General features: G+C 48.2%; 1 protein-coding gene across 1 annotated transcript in view; it reads right to left on the bottom strand.

Annotated features, from left to right (window-relative positions):
• Nucleotides 1–871: 871 nt before the first annotated feature.
• The window catches only part of FRMPD3 (FERM and PDZ domain containing 3), a 76,938-nt gene continuing 59,670 nt past the window's right edge, over nt 872–18,139 (bottom strand). The window contains exons 14-16 of the mRNA XM_012644605.1: nt 17,077–17,221; nt 5,804–6,625; nt 872–3,982 (exon numbers count right to left, since the gene is read on the bottom strand). Of these exons, the coding sequence (XP_012500059.1) occupies nt 948–3,982; nt 5,804–6,625; nt 17,077–17,221 (4,002 nt within the window). The 3' untranslated portion in view covers nt 872–947. The remainder of the gene's footprint in view (nt 3,983–5,803; nt 6,626–17,076; nt 17,222–18,139) is intronic.

Genomic DNA, 18,139 nt, shown 5'->3' with positions numbered 1-18,139 from the left:
CACCCCCCACCCCAATCCACAGCTAAGTCAACTCCTAAGGACAGTCTGTCTGGTAGAGATGTTGAGAGAGGAGCCTCATGCCTGCAGCGACAGCCCCTGCGCTGGGCAGGGCTGGGCTGGGCGGGCTCTTAGGCCTGTGCTGGGTCACCCCAGGGCAGACGTTTTCACCAGGTACCTTACCCAAACGAGTGGGGTGATCCCAGAGACTTGTTCCCTAGTGGACTGAGCTGCCCTGCCCATCAGTGAGGGGCAGGGCACTTTGGGGATGGCTGGTGTGGAGCTACTGGACCTGGGGGCAAGGGCTCCCCAGGCTGCCAGCCTGTTGGGCTGGCCACAAACAGCTCAGCACAGCTGTTTTCTGTAGACATCCCACCCGAGCATGAGCATGAACCCTCGGGGGAGGCTCCTGCCAGGTGAGTGTGAGCCCAGGGTGGGCGGGCACATCTGGACTGAGGGCCCTCTCCCCTCAGCTCGGCGCTGTGGCCCGCTGCTACTGCTACTGCTCCCGGGAGGGGGGCAGATGCTAGGAGGAGCTCAAGGCCCACGGGTCTGCTTGATTCAGGCCCTGGCTCCCCCGGCGCCCAGCGCGGAGCAGGAAGTGAACCTGATGTCACCTCTCAGTCCTGGAGAAGAGATAAAATCACAGCTCTGCGGTGGGCAGAGTGACGAAGGGCCTTTGCCCTCACAGTGAGGCCCAGAGGCCAGAGAAGGGGTGAAGACACCCAGGGCGGCAGCTAGGCCTGCAGCCCTTAAGAGAGAGCCTCGGTCAAGGGAGTTTTCACTCCCTGGAGACTGATGGGCTCTTGGACCCTGACTGGCCCAGCAGACACACACACACACACACACACACACACACACACACACACACACTCACCACGAGATGCAAGGACCACAAAGCTCAAACCTGGGGCCGTGGTTGGGGAAGGGGGACAGGCTGGGCAGATGCCCTACTTAATAAAGGTTTTTAAGGAGCGGGTGAATGTGCTCATAACAGTCGCCGAAGTTGGGGAGCCTGGTGGGTGCCCTGTGGCTGCCCCTGTGGCTGCTGCCACTTGCTGCTGCTGCTGCTGCTGCTGCTGGTTAAGGTTCCGCGCTGTGGACTCCTCAGCGGCGCGCAGCAGGAAGGTGTAGTTCCTCACCACCTCTTCTACCTTGGCCAGCAGCTCTTGGCGCTGCGCCTCAGAGCGCACGATGAACACCAGCCGCACAAAGGTCTCAATGAGGCTGCTCAGCACCTGGAAGCTGCCCGTGATGGCTGCCAGCATGTGAGTCGGGCTCTTGTCCACATTGGCCACGCGGCGGCAGGAGGCCCGGAGCTCCTTGAACTTGAGAGCTAGCTCGAGTTTGTACTCGGAGATCTGAGAGACATAGGGCTTGGGGGCCCGGGCCTCGGGGCTGGCCACACACTGCCGCAGGACCGTCAGGAGCTCATTAGTGTCCAGCCGGGCAGCCAGGAAGCCATCAGGGAGGCCATAGGCATGGGCGCGCAGGGCATTGATCTTGGCCAGGCTCCCCTCGAAGGTGGACACCCGAAGGTCGATCTCCTGAGTGCGGGAGGCCTCGGGGCTGCTGCGGCTGCTGCGGCTGCTGCGGCTGCAGGTGGCGGCATCCAGCACCTGCAGGGTCCTGCTCACCACAGGCACCACCTGCTCATCCAACTTCATGCCGGGCAGAATCTTCATGGGGATGGAGTAGGAGAGTTCGTCCTTGCCATCACTGGCATCATCTGCCATGTCACACTTGCGGTAGTAGAAGCAGTAGCGGATGGAGCAGCACTTGCTGGTCTCACTGTCCTCGTCCAGATCAGCAGGCTTCCGGTACACCTCCTCGGGCAGCGAGAACACGGCCATCTGTCTGGGGCCTTTGGTCTCAGGGGCAACCTGGACATAGGAGGGGTCTCCCAGGGTCGGTGACTCCAGAGACCTGCTTTTGGGACCCAAGCCTAGGGGGAGGCCTGCCTCTACCTCCTTGGCCTCCCTGGGCAGCATGCCCAGGGGTGGGTGTGGGTAGATGTCTGAGGTCAGTGAGGCCCTGTCACCCTGGTCCAGCTCACTGATGCTGTAGCGGCGCATCAGTTTCCTGTAGTTGGGAGCTGCCAGACACTCGCCCCCCGAGGCACACGTGCTCAGGCACGAGACACCACTCTCAGGGTCTGATCGGCACTCTCGGGATTCCAGGCTGGTGGAACGGATGCGCTGGACGTTGCTGGGGCTGCTGAGGCTCAAGCCTGGGCCGGCCTCTGGCTGCCTCTGGGTAGGGAGGACCCTGTCCCTTTCCCTCCCTTGGATGCTGGGCACCGGTGTCTGGGCAGCCTGGGGCCGGCCCCCACGGCAGATGCGCTTGCAGTCGCAGCTGCGCCTCTGCTCGCGGGACATGCCAGGCCCCTGCTGCACGGGGCTGCTGCGGAGCTGGCAGCTGCAGCGGCCAGGTGCCGGAGGTTGCAGGTACTCGGTGCCTGGCAGGTCCCCCTGGCTTGGTGGCTTTAGAAGTTCCTCGAGGAACTCCAGCTCATACTGCTTTACCTTCTGCAGTTGGGCCTGCCGCTCATCTGTCTCCTTCTTCTGGCGGGTTGGGAAGGTGGCAGAGAATAAATTGCGTAGCCGGAAAGGCCCCCGGGATGACTTGGGCTTTGCAGGGCCTTCAGAAGCCGAGTGGGAGCCGTTCAGGGTTGTCTCAAGCTTCCTAGAGGGCATGGTGCTCACCTGGCGGCTCACGGCCTGAGGCCTCAGCGGGCTCTGGCCTCGAGGCTGGCTGCTGGGGCTGTGGCCAAGGGGCTGGCAGCTGGGACTGTGGCTTCGTGGCTGGCAGCTGGGGCTGTGGCTTCGCGGCTGGCAGCTGGGGCTCTGCAGAGCCATGGGGTAACCAGCTCTGGGGACCAGGCTCGTCTCCTCAAGCTTGCTGCTTTTGGGAGTGCTCTCCAGCTGCCCCTTGTCCCCCTGGCTGGAGATGGTGCCCTGCTTGTACAGGGTAGGCTTAGCACCCTCTGGCCCACCTTTGCCTGCCACCTCCCCTGTAGCTTGCTTGCCCACTGACTCTCGACTTGCTCGCAAATGATAGCTTTTGGGAGGAAAATTTTGAACAGGCAGCCTGTCCTCTTGTGGAGAGAGGTGCAGGCTGTCAGCCTGGCTGCCTGTGAGCGCTCTGGGGCTGGAAGAAACCTCTGGGAAGAGCTGCTGCTGGGAATTCCGTGAGGTCTCTGGAGCACCAGGGCTCATTTTGTACTTCAGATTCTTATTGGCACTGCTGCTCATCATGCTAACTTCTGGCCTGCCCATGCTGGCCTCCAGCCTTCTCTCCCCTCTGCTGGGAGGGTTCCCCAAAGCCCCAGCAGGGGTGGCTAGACTCTTACTGTGAACCACCTGCTGTAGGGCGGCTGAGATGATGGCTGGGGTCACACTGCCCTTTGGGTCTAGGATAAGCTTGGGGCTCAACCTGACTTCCTTAGGCAGGTTCTCCCTCAGCTCAGAGACCTGCTCTTCACTGAGAGATGGCGTGGCCGCCCTCAGTGACATCTCTAGGCCTGTCCTAGTGTGGCTAGGCCCTTTGTCCTCAGGAACTGGGGACAGCAGGCTCAGATTCTTCTGCTCACTAAGCTGTGGGGACAGTGCTGGGTGCACTGCCAGGGAGTATGATCGCTCTCCCTGTGCCTGGCTGTCTGGCGGGGGCAGCTTCCTTCGCGCGCCTGGGGGGCCGGGACTCTGGCCTGTGATGACTGGCTGCAGAGATGCGTTGGGATCCGGGCGCCCGAGAGAGTAAGGGGCCGTGAGAACGGCCTGGGCTGCGCAGCTCTGGATCCGGAAGGGCAGGTCCTTGCGGGCAAGGAGGCTGTCCTTGTTGAGGTGCTGGGCCAGGAAGTAGGTGGTGTTCTGGTGCTGCTTCATGGCCGACATCATCTCTGACATGTCTGTGAGCTCAGAAGAGTTGGTTTCATGGCCCGAGTCCAGCGATGATTCAGGGGTGATCGTGGCCAGAACAATCAGACCTGGAGGAACAGGGACAGGGCCTGATACACCTACTAAGATCAGGTTCTTTCCCAGTCATATATAATTGTCCCTTGGTACCCACAGGGGATTGGTTCCAGGACCCCAAGGATTCCAAAATCCACAGATGCTAGTGTAGTATTTGCATATCATCTATCCATATCCTCCTGTATACTTTAAATCATTTCTGGATTACTTACAATGCCTAATATAATGTAAATGCTATATAAATAGTTGCCATACTGTGTTGTTTAGGAAATAACGACAAGAAAAAAAAGCCTGTACATGTTCAGTGCAGACGCAATCATCCATTTTTTTCCCAAATATTTTTGATTTGAGGTTGGCTGTGAAACTCTCAGATATGGAGGGCCGGCTGTATAGACAGTGCACGGAGGCCAAGGTTAGCCAGCTGTAGTTCAAGCTGGGGAACACCTGGGGGAAATGCAGGGCTGAGGGTAGGAGGAGTGGAGGGGACAAAGAGGGGCATGCTGTGAGAAAGGGTATGAAAGACTAGAATCCAAAAGAGAAACAAAAGAGGTGAGGAGAAGATCTGGGCAGTTTGATGGCAAATTACCATGCAAATCACATGCAAGACAACATGCTAATCAACACTATTTTTAGATTCAACAGCTAGGAAATTTTTGTTAATTGTCCTAAAGAGGGGTTGGCAAAGAGAGGTCCCTCTCTATCCCTCCTCATCTGGCCAGGCCTGCCTACAGTTCTTGCAGCTGAGGCCATTTAGCAAGCTTGTCCTCTCTCTGGCAGCCATGTGGGCCTCGAACCTGGAACAGCTAGGGCTTGGCACTCTGGGCTCTAAGTAAAGAGAAATGCTGGCCCCTGGGGGAGAGGGCAAACACATGGGGGCTGACCAGTGTCAAGGCTGTCCTCACATATGGGCAGGTTCCCTCTAACCCCAATCCCTTCACTGTCTCTGTCCATACTTTCCCCTGTCTCACGTGCTTTCTCATATTCCCTCCTCCCTATTCCTTTCCTGTTGCTGTGTCATTTACCTCTTCTTTTTCTTAAGGTGTACGTGTATGGAGAGATGCGTGTGTGACTATGGGTACAGGTCTGATGTGTGTCTACGAGATGGATGTACATGTGTCTACATGCATGTTAGATGGTTCTCCTACCAACTAATATTTAATAACAATAGCTGCCACGTATTGAGTCCGTATTGTGTGCTCAGCAGTGTTTAAGTGCTTTGCATGAATGGTTTCCTTTAGTCTTCACGACAACCCTATGTGATATAACTATTGCTATCAAACCCACTTAAGACAACAAAAGTGAGGCTCAGTGAGAGTTAAGTGCCTTGCCAAAGGTCACACTGGCAGCGAGTGGAGAAACCAGGACTTGGGTGCATCTGATGCAGAGCCCATGCTCTTAGGCAGGATAAAGACTCAGCCCTAAGCAGTGAAAGCTCTTGGCTCCCCTGATCCCAGGGCCCTAGGTGGTGAGTTGGTCATTTCATTTTTCTTCCAATCATGTTCTTTGCCTGTCTTCTAGATCTCTCACAGTTTTTCTCTGATCCTCCATCCTGGCCTGGATCAGTAGCTGTCATGGCCCCAATCCCTGGGATCCATCTGCAAGACATTTCCAAAGAGATGCAACGGCGAGAGCCAGAGCTCTAGCTAGAGCTGAGTTGCTGATACCTGCTGCAACATCACTGCTCCCCTGACCCCATCTGAACTACCTCTGGCCCATCCACTGCCCTGACACACCACGGTGACTTTGACGTCTGCTTGGGAAGACACAATGTTACCTGCTGGCCCTTCCTGGCCAGGAGGAGGGGGAGTCAAGAGGGAAGAGGAATGGGTCGTTACCTGCAGTCTGTGGGGGTGGAGGGTGTGGTCCATCCTCTGATGCAGCCAGGGCTTCCAGAGCTTGCAGAGTGGACACCAGGGCATCATCTAGCTCCTGAGCATGATCTCGGACTGTCCGAGTCTGCACACTGTCAATCAATGTCACTGGAATCTCATCATACAGGAGCCCACGCAGGTGGCGTCCTTGCTCCTGGCTCTGGACGGCCCGGCGCTTGGGGTCATCCTCATCAGAGCTGTTGTCTCGGAAGCCAGGAGGTGGGGCAGCAATGGCAGGCAACAGAGAAGTTGTCTCATCTTCTTCCTCCTCCTCCTCCTCACTCCCAGGTGGTGGCAGGGACATCAAATCTACAATATTGTCACGAGAGGAGCCAGGCCTTCCACCTTTGCGCGGGCCCAGTTGCTCCTGGAGTTTGGCTTTGCAAGAGTCACAGTAGAAATTCAGGGCTTCAGCCCCAAGGGTATTGTCCAAGGTGTAGGACCGGGCCCTGCTGGCACAAGGCTCATGGTCTAGGCTGGCTGCATCAAAGTCATCGGGGATCACATCATAACCTTGGCCAGAGCTTTTGGATGTGGGATCAGACTTGGTCCGGGGCCTGGTCTCTTCAAAGAAGATTAGGTTCTCGTTGACATCCGTCCGGCTTTCCTGCTCCTTCCTTTGTTCCCGCATGTGGAGGTAGCAGAAGCTGACAAGCTCAGAGTCGGCAGGCGGGGGCGTGCAGCGGCTCGACTTCCTGGGGCTGGTGCCCACGCTGCCCACATAACTACTCTCCTTTTTCCCCAGGTGGCCCCCAGTGACAGGGCGGTGGGCGCCGTGCATGTAATCTAAACCCAGAAAGAGAATGGACAGTTGAACCCTGGTGCTGAGGATTGTAGCTGAGCTCCCTTGGCATCTCTGGCCCATGTCTCTGTAGCATAGTTGGGTAGCAGGTACCAAGAGAAAGCGTTACCTGGCTGCTAGAGCTTAGGGGAAGGGGAGTGGATGAGCCATGTCACTGCTGACCCTGAAAGTGGAGTGAGTAGAATCTAATGGTCTGAGCTGCTAATAGTCCCATTACCTGTGAAATGGGAAAAGGCATGGGGGGAGGTGGGTGTGGGGGTGAACACCTTGGCACGTGGGCACAGCTGGACTGTTACATGGACACCTTTGGCCTGACTGTAAGCTGTAAACATACTTAAAAAGGCAAGATTTGTTTTATGTCCCCCTTAGAACTGTTCCTGCCCTGCCCGCACCCCTTTTCAGAGCCCTTCCAACTGCCAGAGCTCTGCTGCTCTTTGGATTATCTTGGATTTCCTCTAGCAGATGGAAATGAATCTGACAAGTTACTAAAGCCTTAAACAGACTACATACAATGCCCAAGTGTTTACATTTCAAAGAGGACTGTTGATGGAGGGACATGCCCTAGATAGGGCCAGTGGCTCACACCTATAATCCTAGCAATGTGGGAGGCTGAGGCAGGAAGATTCCTTGAGGTCAGGAGTTCCAGACCAGCCAGAGCAAGAGCAAGACCCCATCTCTACAAAAAATAGAAAAAATTGGCTGGGCGCGATTGTGCGCGCCTATAGTCCCAGCTACTCGGAAGACTGACACAGGAAGATCGCTTGAGCCCAGGAGTTTGAGGTTGCGGTGAGCTATGATCACACCACTGCACTCTATCCTGGATAACAGAGTGAGACCCTGTCTCAAAAAAAAAAAAAAAAAAAAGAGTAACACTGTATTAGAATTCCCCACATCAGAATGTGTAAAGTGTATAGGAGATAGACATGAGGTACGTGTGTGGGAGGAGGGTGAGGGGAGCTACTTTTCTTTCTTTCTCTTTTCTTCTTCCTTCCTTCCTTCCTTCTTTCTTTCTTTCTTTCTTTCTTTATTTTCTTCTTTCTCTCTCTCTCTCCTCTTTTTCTCTTTCCTTCTTTCTTTCTTTCTGTCACCTAGGCTGGAGTGCAATAGCTTGATCATAGCTCACTGCAGCCAGCCTTGAACTCCTGGGCTCAAATGATCCTCCCACCTCAGCCTCCCCAGTAACTGGGACTACAGGCACGTGCATGCCACCAAGTCCAGCTAATTTTTTTTTTAAGAGGCATGGTCTCACTTTGTTGCCCAGGCTGGTCCTGAACTCCTGACCACAAGAGATCCTCCCACTTTAGCCTCCTGAGTAGTTGGGATTACAGGCGTGAGCCAGCATGTCCAGCTTGGGGAACATTTTTATAATTCCTCACATCTTATTCCTTTTCTGTATTCATGCAACGCCAGCCCTGTCTGCTACACATACATGTGGTAAATACTCTTATCAACAGCTCTTAATGCTGGTAGGTGTGTGCATCTGAGAACTATCCATAGCAAATGCTTTATCTCTGAATAGCTTCTCTCTCACTCTGTTTTGGGAGCCCCTCCCCATGTTATCTATGAGAATATACTCAGACAATACCAATTCACTCTGCTATCAGCAGACAGATGACAAACAAGCACTAACTTAGGCTAAGCTCCTTGCGTATGATCCCATTTAATCCTCGCAACAACCCAATGAAATAGGTATTATCATTATCCCTGTTTTACAGAGAAAGAAACTGACCAGGATGGTTATGTGACTCACCCAAGGTCACATGGATCATAAGTGACAGTCTGGATTTGACCCCAGGTCTGAGGGACTTCAAAAGCCATATTTTAACCATTACCCTTATAGCTCATCATGACAGTCAAGTTGCTGGAAAACAAGACTTCAAAATGCCTTTCAAACTCCAGTTTGACCGAATCACTGCGGCAGTGTTGCCCTTCACCAGAGCTTACAGCTATGACAAAAGCACAATGCTGGCACCTAACAACAGAACATCAAAATACATGAAGTAAAAATGGAAGTGAAGGCAGAAATAGACAATTCAGTAACAATAGTTGGAGACTTCAATACCCCACTTTCAATAATAGATACAACAACTAAGCAGAATGTCAACAAGGAAATAGAGGATCTGAACAATACTATAAACCAACTACACCTAATATAAATCTATAGAACACTCTAATTAACAGCAGGAGAATATATATTCTTCTTAAATGCACATGGAACACTGCCCTGGAAAGACCATATGTTAGGCCATAAAATAAGCCTCAATAAATTTAAAAGGAATGAAATCACACAAAGTATGTTTCCTGAGCACAACAGAATTAAATCAGAAATCAATAACAGAAGGAATTTTGGAAAATTCACAAGTGGAAATTAAACAAAAAACTCTTAAATAACCAATAGGTCAAAGGAGAAATCACAAGAGAAACTAGAAGATACTTTGAGATGAATGAAAATGAAAATAAAACATACTAATGCTTATGGGATCTAGCTAAAATAGTTCTTAAAGGGGAAACCTGTAGCTATAAGTGCCTACATTAAAAAAGAAAGACTTCACATCAATAACCTAATCTTCCATCTTAAGAAAACAGAAAAAGAACAAACTAAACCCAAAACAACCAGAAGGAAAGTAATAGTAAAGTATAGAAGATAGAAAAAAATAGAGAAAATTAACGAAACTAAAATTTGGTTCCTTGAAAAAAAAATCAATTAAAAAAATCAATAAAATTGACAAACCTTTAGCTATATAGACCAAACGAAAAAGAAAGAAGACTCAAATTACTAAAATCAGGAATGAAAGAGAGGACATCGCTACTGATCCTACAGATATAGAATTGGTTATAAGCGAATATGATGAATAAGGTTGTATCAACAAATTAGATAACCTAAATGATATGGACAAATTCTTAGAAATATACAATCTACCAAAACTGATTCAGGAAAGTAGAAAATCTGAATCAGCAATAACAGGAAAAGAAATTGATTAGTAGGCTGGGCTCGGTGGCTCACGCCTGTAATCCTAGCACTCTGGGAGGCCAAGGCGGGTGGATCGTTTGAGCTCAGGAGTTCGAGACCAGCCTGAGCAAGAGTGAGACTCCGTCTCTACCAAAAATAGAAAGAAATTAATTGGATAACTAAAAATATATACAGAAAAAATTAGCTGGGCATGGTGGCGCATGCCTGTAGTCCCAGCTACTCGGGAGGCTGAGGCAGGAGGATCACTTGAGCCCAGGAGTTTGAGGTTGCTGTGAGCTAGGATGACGCCACGGCACTCTAGCCCAGGCAACAGAGTGAGACTCTGTCTCAAAAAACAAAAAAAAAAAAAACAAAACAAAAAAAAGAAACTGATTAGTAATTAAAAATCCTCCCCAACCCCCCATAAAAGCCCAGGCCCATATGGCTTCATTGGTGAATTCTAGCAAATGCTTAAAGAAGAATTTATACCAATCTTTCACAAACTCCTTCAAAAAACAGAGGAGCGAACACTTCTCAACTCATTCTATGAGGCCAGTATTACCTCGATCCCCAAACCAGACAAAGATATCACAAGAAAACTACAGACCAATATCTCTTAAGAATATAGACACAAAGTCCCTCAACAAAACACCAGCAAACTGAATTCAGCAAAATATAAAAATAATTATACACCATGACCAAGAGGGATTCAGCCATGACCAAGTGGGATTCATTGCAATAATGCAAGGTTGGTTTAATGCGTAAAAATCAATTTGTGTAACACACCATTAACAGACTAGAGGAAAAAGCTGCATGATCATCTCAATAGATGCAGAAAGCCATTTGACAAAACCCAACACCCTTTCATGATAAAACACTCAACAAACTAGAAACAAAAGGGAACTTCCTCAACATGATAAAAGTTATCTATAAAAAACTCACAGCTAACATCATACTTGATTCAGATGAAATACTGAAAACTTTCCCACTAAGATTAGGAAAAAGACAAGAATGTCTGTTCTCATCACTTCTATTCAGCACTTTACTGGAAGTTCTAGCCAGGGCAATTAGGAAATAAAATAAAATATAAGGTTTCCATATTGTAAAGGAAAAAGTAAAACTATTTCTTGCAGAATACAAGCTCAATACACAAAAATCAATTGTATTTTTATATACTAGCAATGAACAATCTGAAAATGAAATTAGGAAACAATTCTATTCTACAACAGCATCAAAAAGAATACACAGTTATAAATTTAACAAAAGAAGAGCAAGACTTGTACACTGAAAATTATAAAACACTTGTGAAAGAAATTAAAGGAGATTTAAATAAATGGAAAGATATTCTATGTTCATGGATTGGGAGACTTAATATTGTTAAGATGACAATGCTTCCCAAATTGATCTACAGATTCAATGCAGTCCCTATCAAAATCCCAGCTGACTTTGTAGAAGTTGACAAGCTAATTCAAAAATTCATATGGAGGCCGGGTGTGGTGGCTCATGCCTGTAATCCTAGCACTCTGGGAGGCCGAGGCAGGTGGATCGTTTGAGCTCAGGAGTTCGAGACCAGTCTGAGCAAGAGGAAGACCCCATCTCTACTAAAAAAATAGAAAGAAATTAGCTGGACAACTAAAAATATATATATATATAAAACTTAGCTGGGCATGGTGGCGCATGCCTGTAGTCCCAGGTACTTGGGAGGCTGAGGCAGAAGGATTGCTTGAGCCCAAGAGTTTGAGGTTGCTGTGAGCTAGGCTGACGCCACGGCACTCACTGTAGCCTGGGCAACAAAGTGAGACTCTGTCTCAAAAAAAAAAAAAATTCATATGGAATCACATGGGACCCAGAATAACTAAAACAATCTTGAAAAAGAAGAATAAAGTAGGAGGACTCACATTTCCCCAAGTGAAAATTTACTACAAAGTAATAATAATCAAGACAGTGTATTACTGGCATAAGGATGGACATATATATCAAGGCAACAGAATTTAGAGCCCAGAAATAAACCCTCACATTTATGGTCAAATAGCCCAATTTAAAAATAGCAAAATGATTTGAATAGATATTTTGCCAAGGGAGATATACAAATGGCCAACAAGCACATGAAAAGATACTGAACATCATTAGCCATCAGGGAACTGCAAATCAAAAACCACAGTGAGATATCACTTCACACCCACTATGATGGATGTAAATAAAAAGACAGATAATAACAGATGTTGGCAAAAATATGGTGAAATTGTAACCCTCCAACATTGCTGATTGGAGTATATCATGGTGCAGTCACTTTGGAAAACAGTTTGGTAGTTCTTCTAAAAGTTAAACATGGAGTTATCATTTGACCAGCAAGCCCATTCCTAGGTATATACTGAAAAGAAAGGAAAACATATGTCTCCACAAAAAGTTGAACATGGGTATTTATAACAACATTATTCATAATAGCCAAAAGGTGGAAACAAGTCAAATGTCCACGAACTGATGAATGGATAAAGAAATGTAGTATATCCATACAATGAAATATTATTCATCAATATAAAGGAATGAAGTACAGACACATGCTACAACATGGATGACACTTGAATATATTATGCTAGGTGAAATAAAAGCAAGCCACAGAAGACCATATATTGTATGATTTGTTTATATGAAACAGCCAGAATAGGCAAAGCTATAGAGATGGAAAGTAGATCAAGGTTGCTTAGGGCTGGGTGGTGATTAGGGGGGAAATGGGGAGTGGCTAATGGGTATAGAGTTTGTTTTAGAAGGGGCAAAAATGTTTTAAAATTAGATTGTGGTGATGGTTGCACAACCCTGTGACTGTACTAAATATATTAAAAAACACCGAGTTGTACACTTTAAATGGGTAAATTTTATGGCTTAGAAATTAGATCTAAATAAAGTTGTTTATTTTTTTAAAAAAGCACAGCTCTGAACATGCACATGATGAACTCTCAATCCTTATTAAAAAAGCAAAAAAAAAAAAAATGAGCTCTGCATTGTGAAAGGACTTTATGTAGTTTACCTGACACAGTCCTGTCAAATCCCTCATGAGGTAGTAGTAGCATTGTCCTCATTTTATAGATAAGAAAACTGAGACTCAGTCTATGGTACCTAGTCATGATCACACAGCTAAGATATGGCAGGACAGGGATTGGATGCCAAGTCTTTTTGACTTCCGATCCCAAGTTCTTATAGTTTTCCATAGACCATGTTGCCCCTTTAAACATACATTCAGTGTAATTACATTGAGTGGGTTTGGTTCAGGCCTTACTGAGCTTTACTGTCTCTAGGGAATTCTGGATTGGTTGGGGAATAGTGTTTAATGACCCTCCATCCAGGCCTCTGAGACTTAGGGAATAAGTGCTCCAGGGGAGCACCAAGCCAGGAGCATGAACTATTAGTTCACGTCATCTCTCTACCGCAAGGCATTGTCCTCAGGTCCTGGAGATGTACCAGGTGCTAACTACCTATGAGACGGCTGAGTCATCAGCCTGGCAATAAGCTGCCATTGAAGGTTGCTCCCTAGGCACGTCCAATCAGCAGGTGGCAACTCTTCTCAGTTAAGGGCAGGAGTTCTAAGTGTGGTTTCCCTCCCTACAAGATGGAAATATCTCCCAACACTAGACTATCAAGGCCAGGTGATTCCTAGCCCACCATTTAGTACTGTAATTTCCACATCGGAGTAGAAAATGTGCCTGGAGAAGCCCAAATCTCCTCCTGGCAGAAGGTTAAAAATGCCAGGGATGCCAGGAGCAGCTGGCTGATGGCTGGGACAGTGTGCTTCCCAGATTGCAAATATGTTGTAAATTACTCATCAGCCTCCCCCAAGGGGGTTGCCCTAGTCTATCCCTCTGTACTCAGCCACTCAGAAGACTGACTTTAGGAAAAAATTCTTGCAAAGAATAGGACGGTGATCCTACTGGAGTTATGGTTGAAAATACATGCAGTTTATTTATATATATATATATAAACATACAGTCAGTGCGACATGGACTCAACCAGCATTCTAGGACTTGGCCCTGCTATCTTCTGTAGTTCAGTGATCATTGGTCATAATGATGACAAGGACCACATGCTCTTTCTGAATCCTAAAACAAAGTCCATTATGTTCAGTGGAACTTTAGTACTCTGCGCATGTTGCTGGGTTTTAACTACATGAAAATTGGTAAGCCATGCGTGGTATATATACTAGCCATTAACCAGAATGTTCAATTCACCAGATCAAACTCTTTTCTAACCATAGAAAATATAGAGTGAGTTCCTCCAACAGAGCCCCCAACTGGAGCCCTCAAAGCCTTATTTTCCTGGATTTCCCCCAGGATACAGGGAGCTGAGGGACACAGAGAGATAGTAGCTGCCTCTGGGTATCCCACTACCTCAGTACAGATGGAGAATTGGCATTTGTTTGAGCCTTTCTCTAAGCTCAGAGCCTTTCTGGGCCCTCAAACCCAGGTGCTGCTCTATCTGTTAAATTTCTGCTATATAAATACAAGGGTACTTACTGTGCTGGCACTATCCCTTTAAGCATTTGTCTGTATTCCCTCATGGGTAAGTGAAGTACCTACTTCGGTGAAGCTACTGATAAAGCCCAAGAGGGAATCACTTTCCCACCGTGTCCCTATTCTCCTTTTTTCCTGGGACTTGAAAGGTGATGCTTTCTCTTTCCCAGTTGCTGGTTTAATAGCATCCTTTAGGCCCAGTAGGCTGAGTCCTGAGTTGGGCTGGCTGGCAGCCAGCAGCTACTGTGGGACAAGAATATAGAGCTGGCCAGACTTCTTCCTCTCTCCACAGAGACCAGGCCCAGAGTGGGCTGGGGCTTTAGACCCTGCGGGAAATGTCCAGATGAGGTTGGGAGGATGCCCGTTCCCTATAGGCCTTTGCTAAAGAACAACAGTTGGCATTGGGGCTTCTGTTCCAGGATGAATGTGAGGGCTGATGGAGGAAACACAGCTTAACTTTGGACCTGGGTCCTAAAGGTCTACAGGATCTGGAACTGACAACTTCTTCACTGGAACCTGAGCTGAGGTCTCTTCAGTGGTGCCCTTCCCTTCCTAGGGGTCATGAGACAAGATATGCCCACCAATCCTAGAACTTTGCTGGGGCAGAAATGTGAGCCTTACTGCAACCCCACCCCACCCACCAGGAGCATCTAACAGTCTAGAATGCCAAGAAACTGGGCCCAAGCATCGAACCAAGCCCCTGGGGAGGTAATACCAAGTTTAAGTTCTCGTGTTTCTGGGCAGAAGAGATGAGGAAGGAAGAGCAGAGGCTTTCTATATGCCTCTGCCCATCAGCTGATTGTTTCCACCCCAAGAAGGAGAAGCACTACAAACAGAGGGGACATGATAGTGGTCCATCTGGCTCCTGCATAGACACAGAGGCCCTGGGCTAGAGGCAGCTTGAGCCCCATCACCTGCAGGCCCAAGGAGGCTCAGGAATCAGGGAGGTGGATTCTAAAGCCATGCCAGCCCATAGAGAATCCAATGAAACAGATCTGCCTTTGGAAAAGCAACAGGGGAGCAACATGGAATGTGTTCAGAGAGGTTGCAGGGGACACAGGAAGCCCGTGTCTCTTGCTTAGTGCCACTATCCCCAGAACAAGGGGAGTACTTGGGGCCCGCACTGGCTAGAGTTCTGATGAGATGACAGAAATCCTTTGTGGGTGTGGGACTACAGAGTCACCCCAGTGCCTTCTCAAAGTGGTCCCCCCCAAACAACCCTCACTGCCACGTGTGGTCTTTGACTGGGCTCCAGGTTGTTCCTTTTGCCCTCCCTTTTCCCTTTCTCTTTGTCTACCCTGCTCAGTAAGACGTACAGTTTTCTTGGATGTAAGCAGAGTGAGGAGGGCCACAGGTGACACTGATAATGCTAACATGGGCTTTTCCATCATTTGGCCATCTGGAGGGTTGCTAGTATGACCATCTCTTTAGAGCTATTCACCTGGAGACTCGCAGCAACTCGCCCCCTGCTGTCTTCCTATTTTCAGTCCGTTCCTTTGCCTTTCCATGTGGAGCCTCCTTCCTATGCCTGGGGGCCACCTATCCTTTCCCAAATCTGTGTTGGTGGATTGCCATTTAATTTCTTCGGACGATGTCATGAGATGTAAATTTGGGCTTGTCATGATGGTCGTGATGAAGAGACAATGAGGTGAGAGGATGTGTGTGGGGATCCGCAGCCCTCTGGATGCTAGGTCCTCCATCGGGAGTGTGTTTCTACTCTCAGACACCTCAATTTCGATCAGATGTGACTACTCAAAACCAAGACAGCCTTGAAGAGAGAAGAAATAGTCAAGCAGCAAGAGCAAATGGGTCGAGAATATTCAGCACGTGCGGAGGGTGACTACTGGGTGTCAGATTCAGCTTCGCCTATGATATGTGGGTGCTGGGGTGGGGGAGCAGTTACTGTGTATACGTGAGCCTTAAGTCTGATATGTGGTGCACCTGCCCTTTGAGTCACCTCCTTCTCTTCCAGTCAGTTTTGGGCAGCAGTGCCTGCACTGGGCTGTTTTTTTCCAAGGCCCCTGTGTGTGCCATCACCAGGACAGCTCAGAGAGGTGGCTGCATTAAGTTGCCTAACTGGAAAGCTTTCTGTTTGTAGGCTGCACTGAACTTGTTCTTTATGACCATCCCGTCTTATCTCTAAGCCTTGTTTGGAGCCTGCACAGTGTTTCCCCACCCGAGCCTTCCACGGGCCCAGGAGAAGTCTTATTTCAGGCAGCTCTGTTGATCCCCACCATGATGAACAAAAAGAAAGGTTATATCTTCATTTTCTTTTTATTTTTCCTTTCCTTTCCTTTATTTTTTTTAATTTTGTTTTGAGACAAGGTCTCACTCTGTTACCCAGGCTAGAGTGCAGTGGTGTGATCATAGCTCACTGTAGCCTCGTACTTCTGGGCTCAAGTGATCCTCCCACTTCAGCCCCCTGAGTAGCTGGGACTACAGATGTGTGCCACCATGGCCAGCTAATTTTTCTATTTTTTGTACAGATGAGTTCTCCCTATGTTGCTCAGGCTGGTCTCAAACTCCTGGCCTCAAGCAATCCTCCTACTTCGGCCTCCCAAAATGCTAAGATTACAGGTATGAGCCACCGCACCCAGCTATATTTTCATTTTCAACCCCACTTCAACTGAGCCAGAACACCCATGAATCTCCCTGAGATCTCCGTACCTCTAAAACTTTGCTTTAGATCTAATGCAATTCTGTAGTTGGCTCTATTTATCGCTTGTTTGCTATTTTTACTGTACATTCATTCACTGACTTGATCACAATGTGTCATCACAGGCATCCTTTGTGGAACAGGCACTTGTGAAGCTCAGGTGTCTTTCCCACTGGGTGTGCCAGGTAGGACACAGTGCTACAGGCCTGCTACTGGTAACCAGGCACCATCGGCATGGGGTGAACACTAAGGCACAGAAGTTCCTCCCTTTATTTCCCCAGGGTCCAAAGGGGCTCTGGCACACTGAAAACAGAGGCTGAGCCCTACCTGCCTTGATCATCGGAGGTGGAAGAGGCTGGCTGGCAGGCCTGGAAAAGATCATCTTCCTGGAATCCAGCAGGAGGCGGCAATACCCCGCAATCAGGCAGGCAAAGTTGGTGGCTTCGGGCCACTCCATCAACAGCACCAGAGGCTGCAGGAAAATCGGGAAGAAACATAAAGACATGGAAAGGAGGGAGGCAGGTACATTTCTGTAAGGATGATAGCAAAGAAAAGATGACTTGCTTAGTTATGGGAACCATACTTTCTGAACCCCAAATTGAGGCACATGGCCTGACAAATAGTTCTTCTGATCTAGGAATTTCTTTGTAGTAAACTCTTAACCCAGGTATCGAAATTAAATCAACCTTTAATTATACATTTAATGAACCACCTTTACTGCAAATGACTAAAATTATCTAACATGTGACTACTGTGTTGGCTGTATGTGTGTTTGTCAGGGCTTGGCAGATGTATGGGCTAACTGGGGTGAAGTTGGGAGTCTAGGCTAGACTGTAGAATGGCCTGGTACACTCTTTGACTCTAAGCTCCTTGGGTGCAAGACCATCTCTTGCTCATCTCCACATGCCCCCTACAACACCCAGAACAGCTCCTGGGACATAGAAGATACTATTTGGAATCAAGTCCTAACTGTGTCTTTTGGGCCAAAGTCTTTCTGGCCCGCCATGCTCAGAGCCTCATACTCTATCCCCTTTCCTCTGTTTCCCAACATGGCCCCATGATGTTAATTGGTGCTTCTCAAAAGAGCTCCTTGTTCAAAAGTGTTTGTGACACAGGGTTAAACAAAGCTATGCAGATAGTTTTACTATGGCAATTCTTAAGACCCTTTACTATATTAATGTGCATTGTGAAACTTCAAAAGAAAGGCTTTAGTATTCAATGTTTTCCAAGATTATTTGACCACAAACATCTATTATATTTTTATAGAACATCTCATGGTAACAAGAGTTGTTGTAGTTGTTTTTAATCCACTTTGGAAAATACTTGCATATTCTGTTGGCTTCTGTTCCTAACCCTCAATCAGTCAGATTAGTCCGGGGGTTAACTGCTT

The sequence above is a fragment of the Propithecus coquereli genome, unplaced genomic scaffold, assembly GCF_000956105.1.
Source record: "Propithecus coquereli isolate 6110/MARCELLA unplaced genomic scaffold, Pcoq_1.0 Scaffold104, whole genome shotgun sequence".
Classification (NCBI taxonomy): Eukaryota; Metazoa; Chordata; class Mammalia; order Primates; family Indriidae; genus Propithecus; species Propithecus coquereli.
The sequence above is the reverse complement of the archived record's forward strand: the minus strand, read 5'-3'. Positions and strand labels throughout refer to the sequence as shown.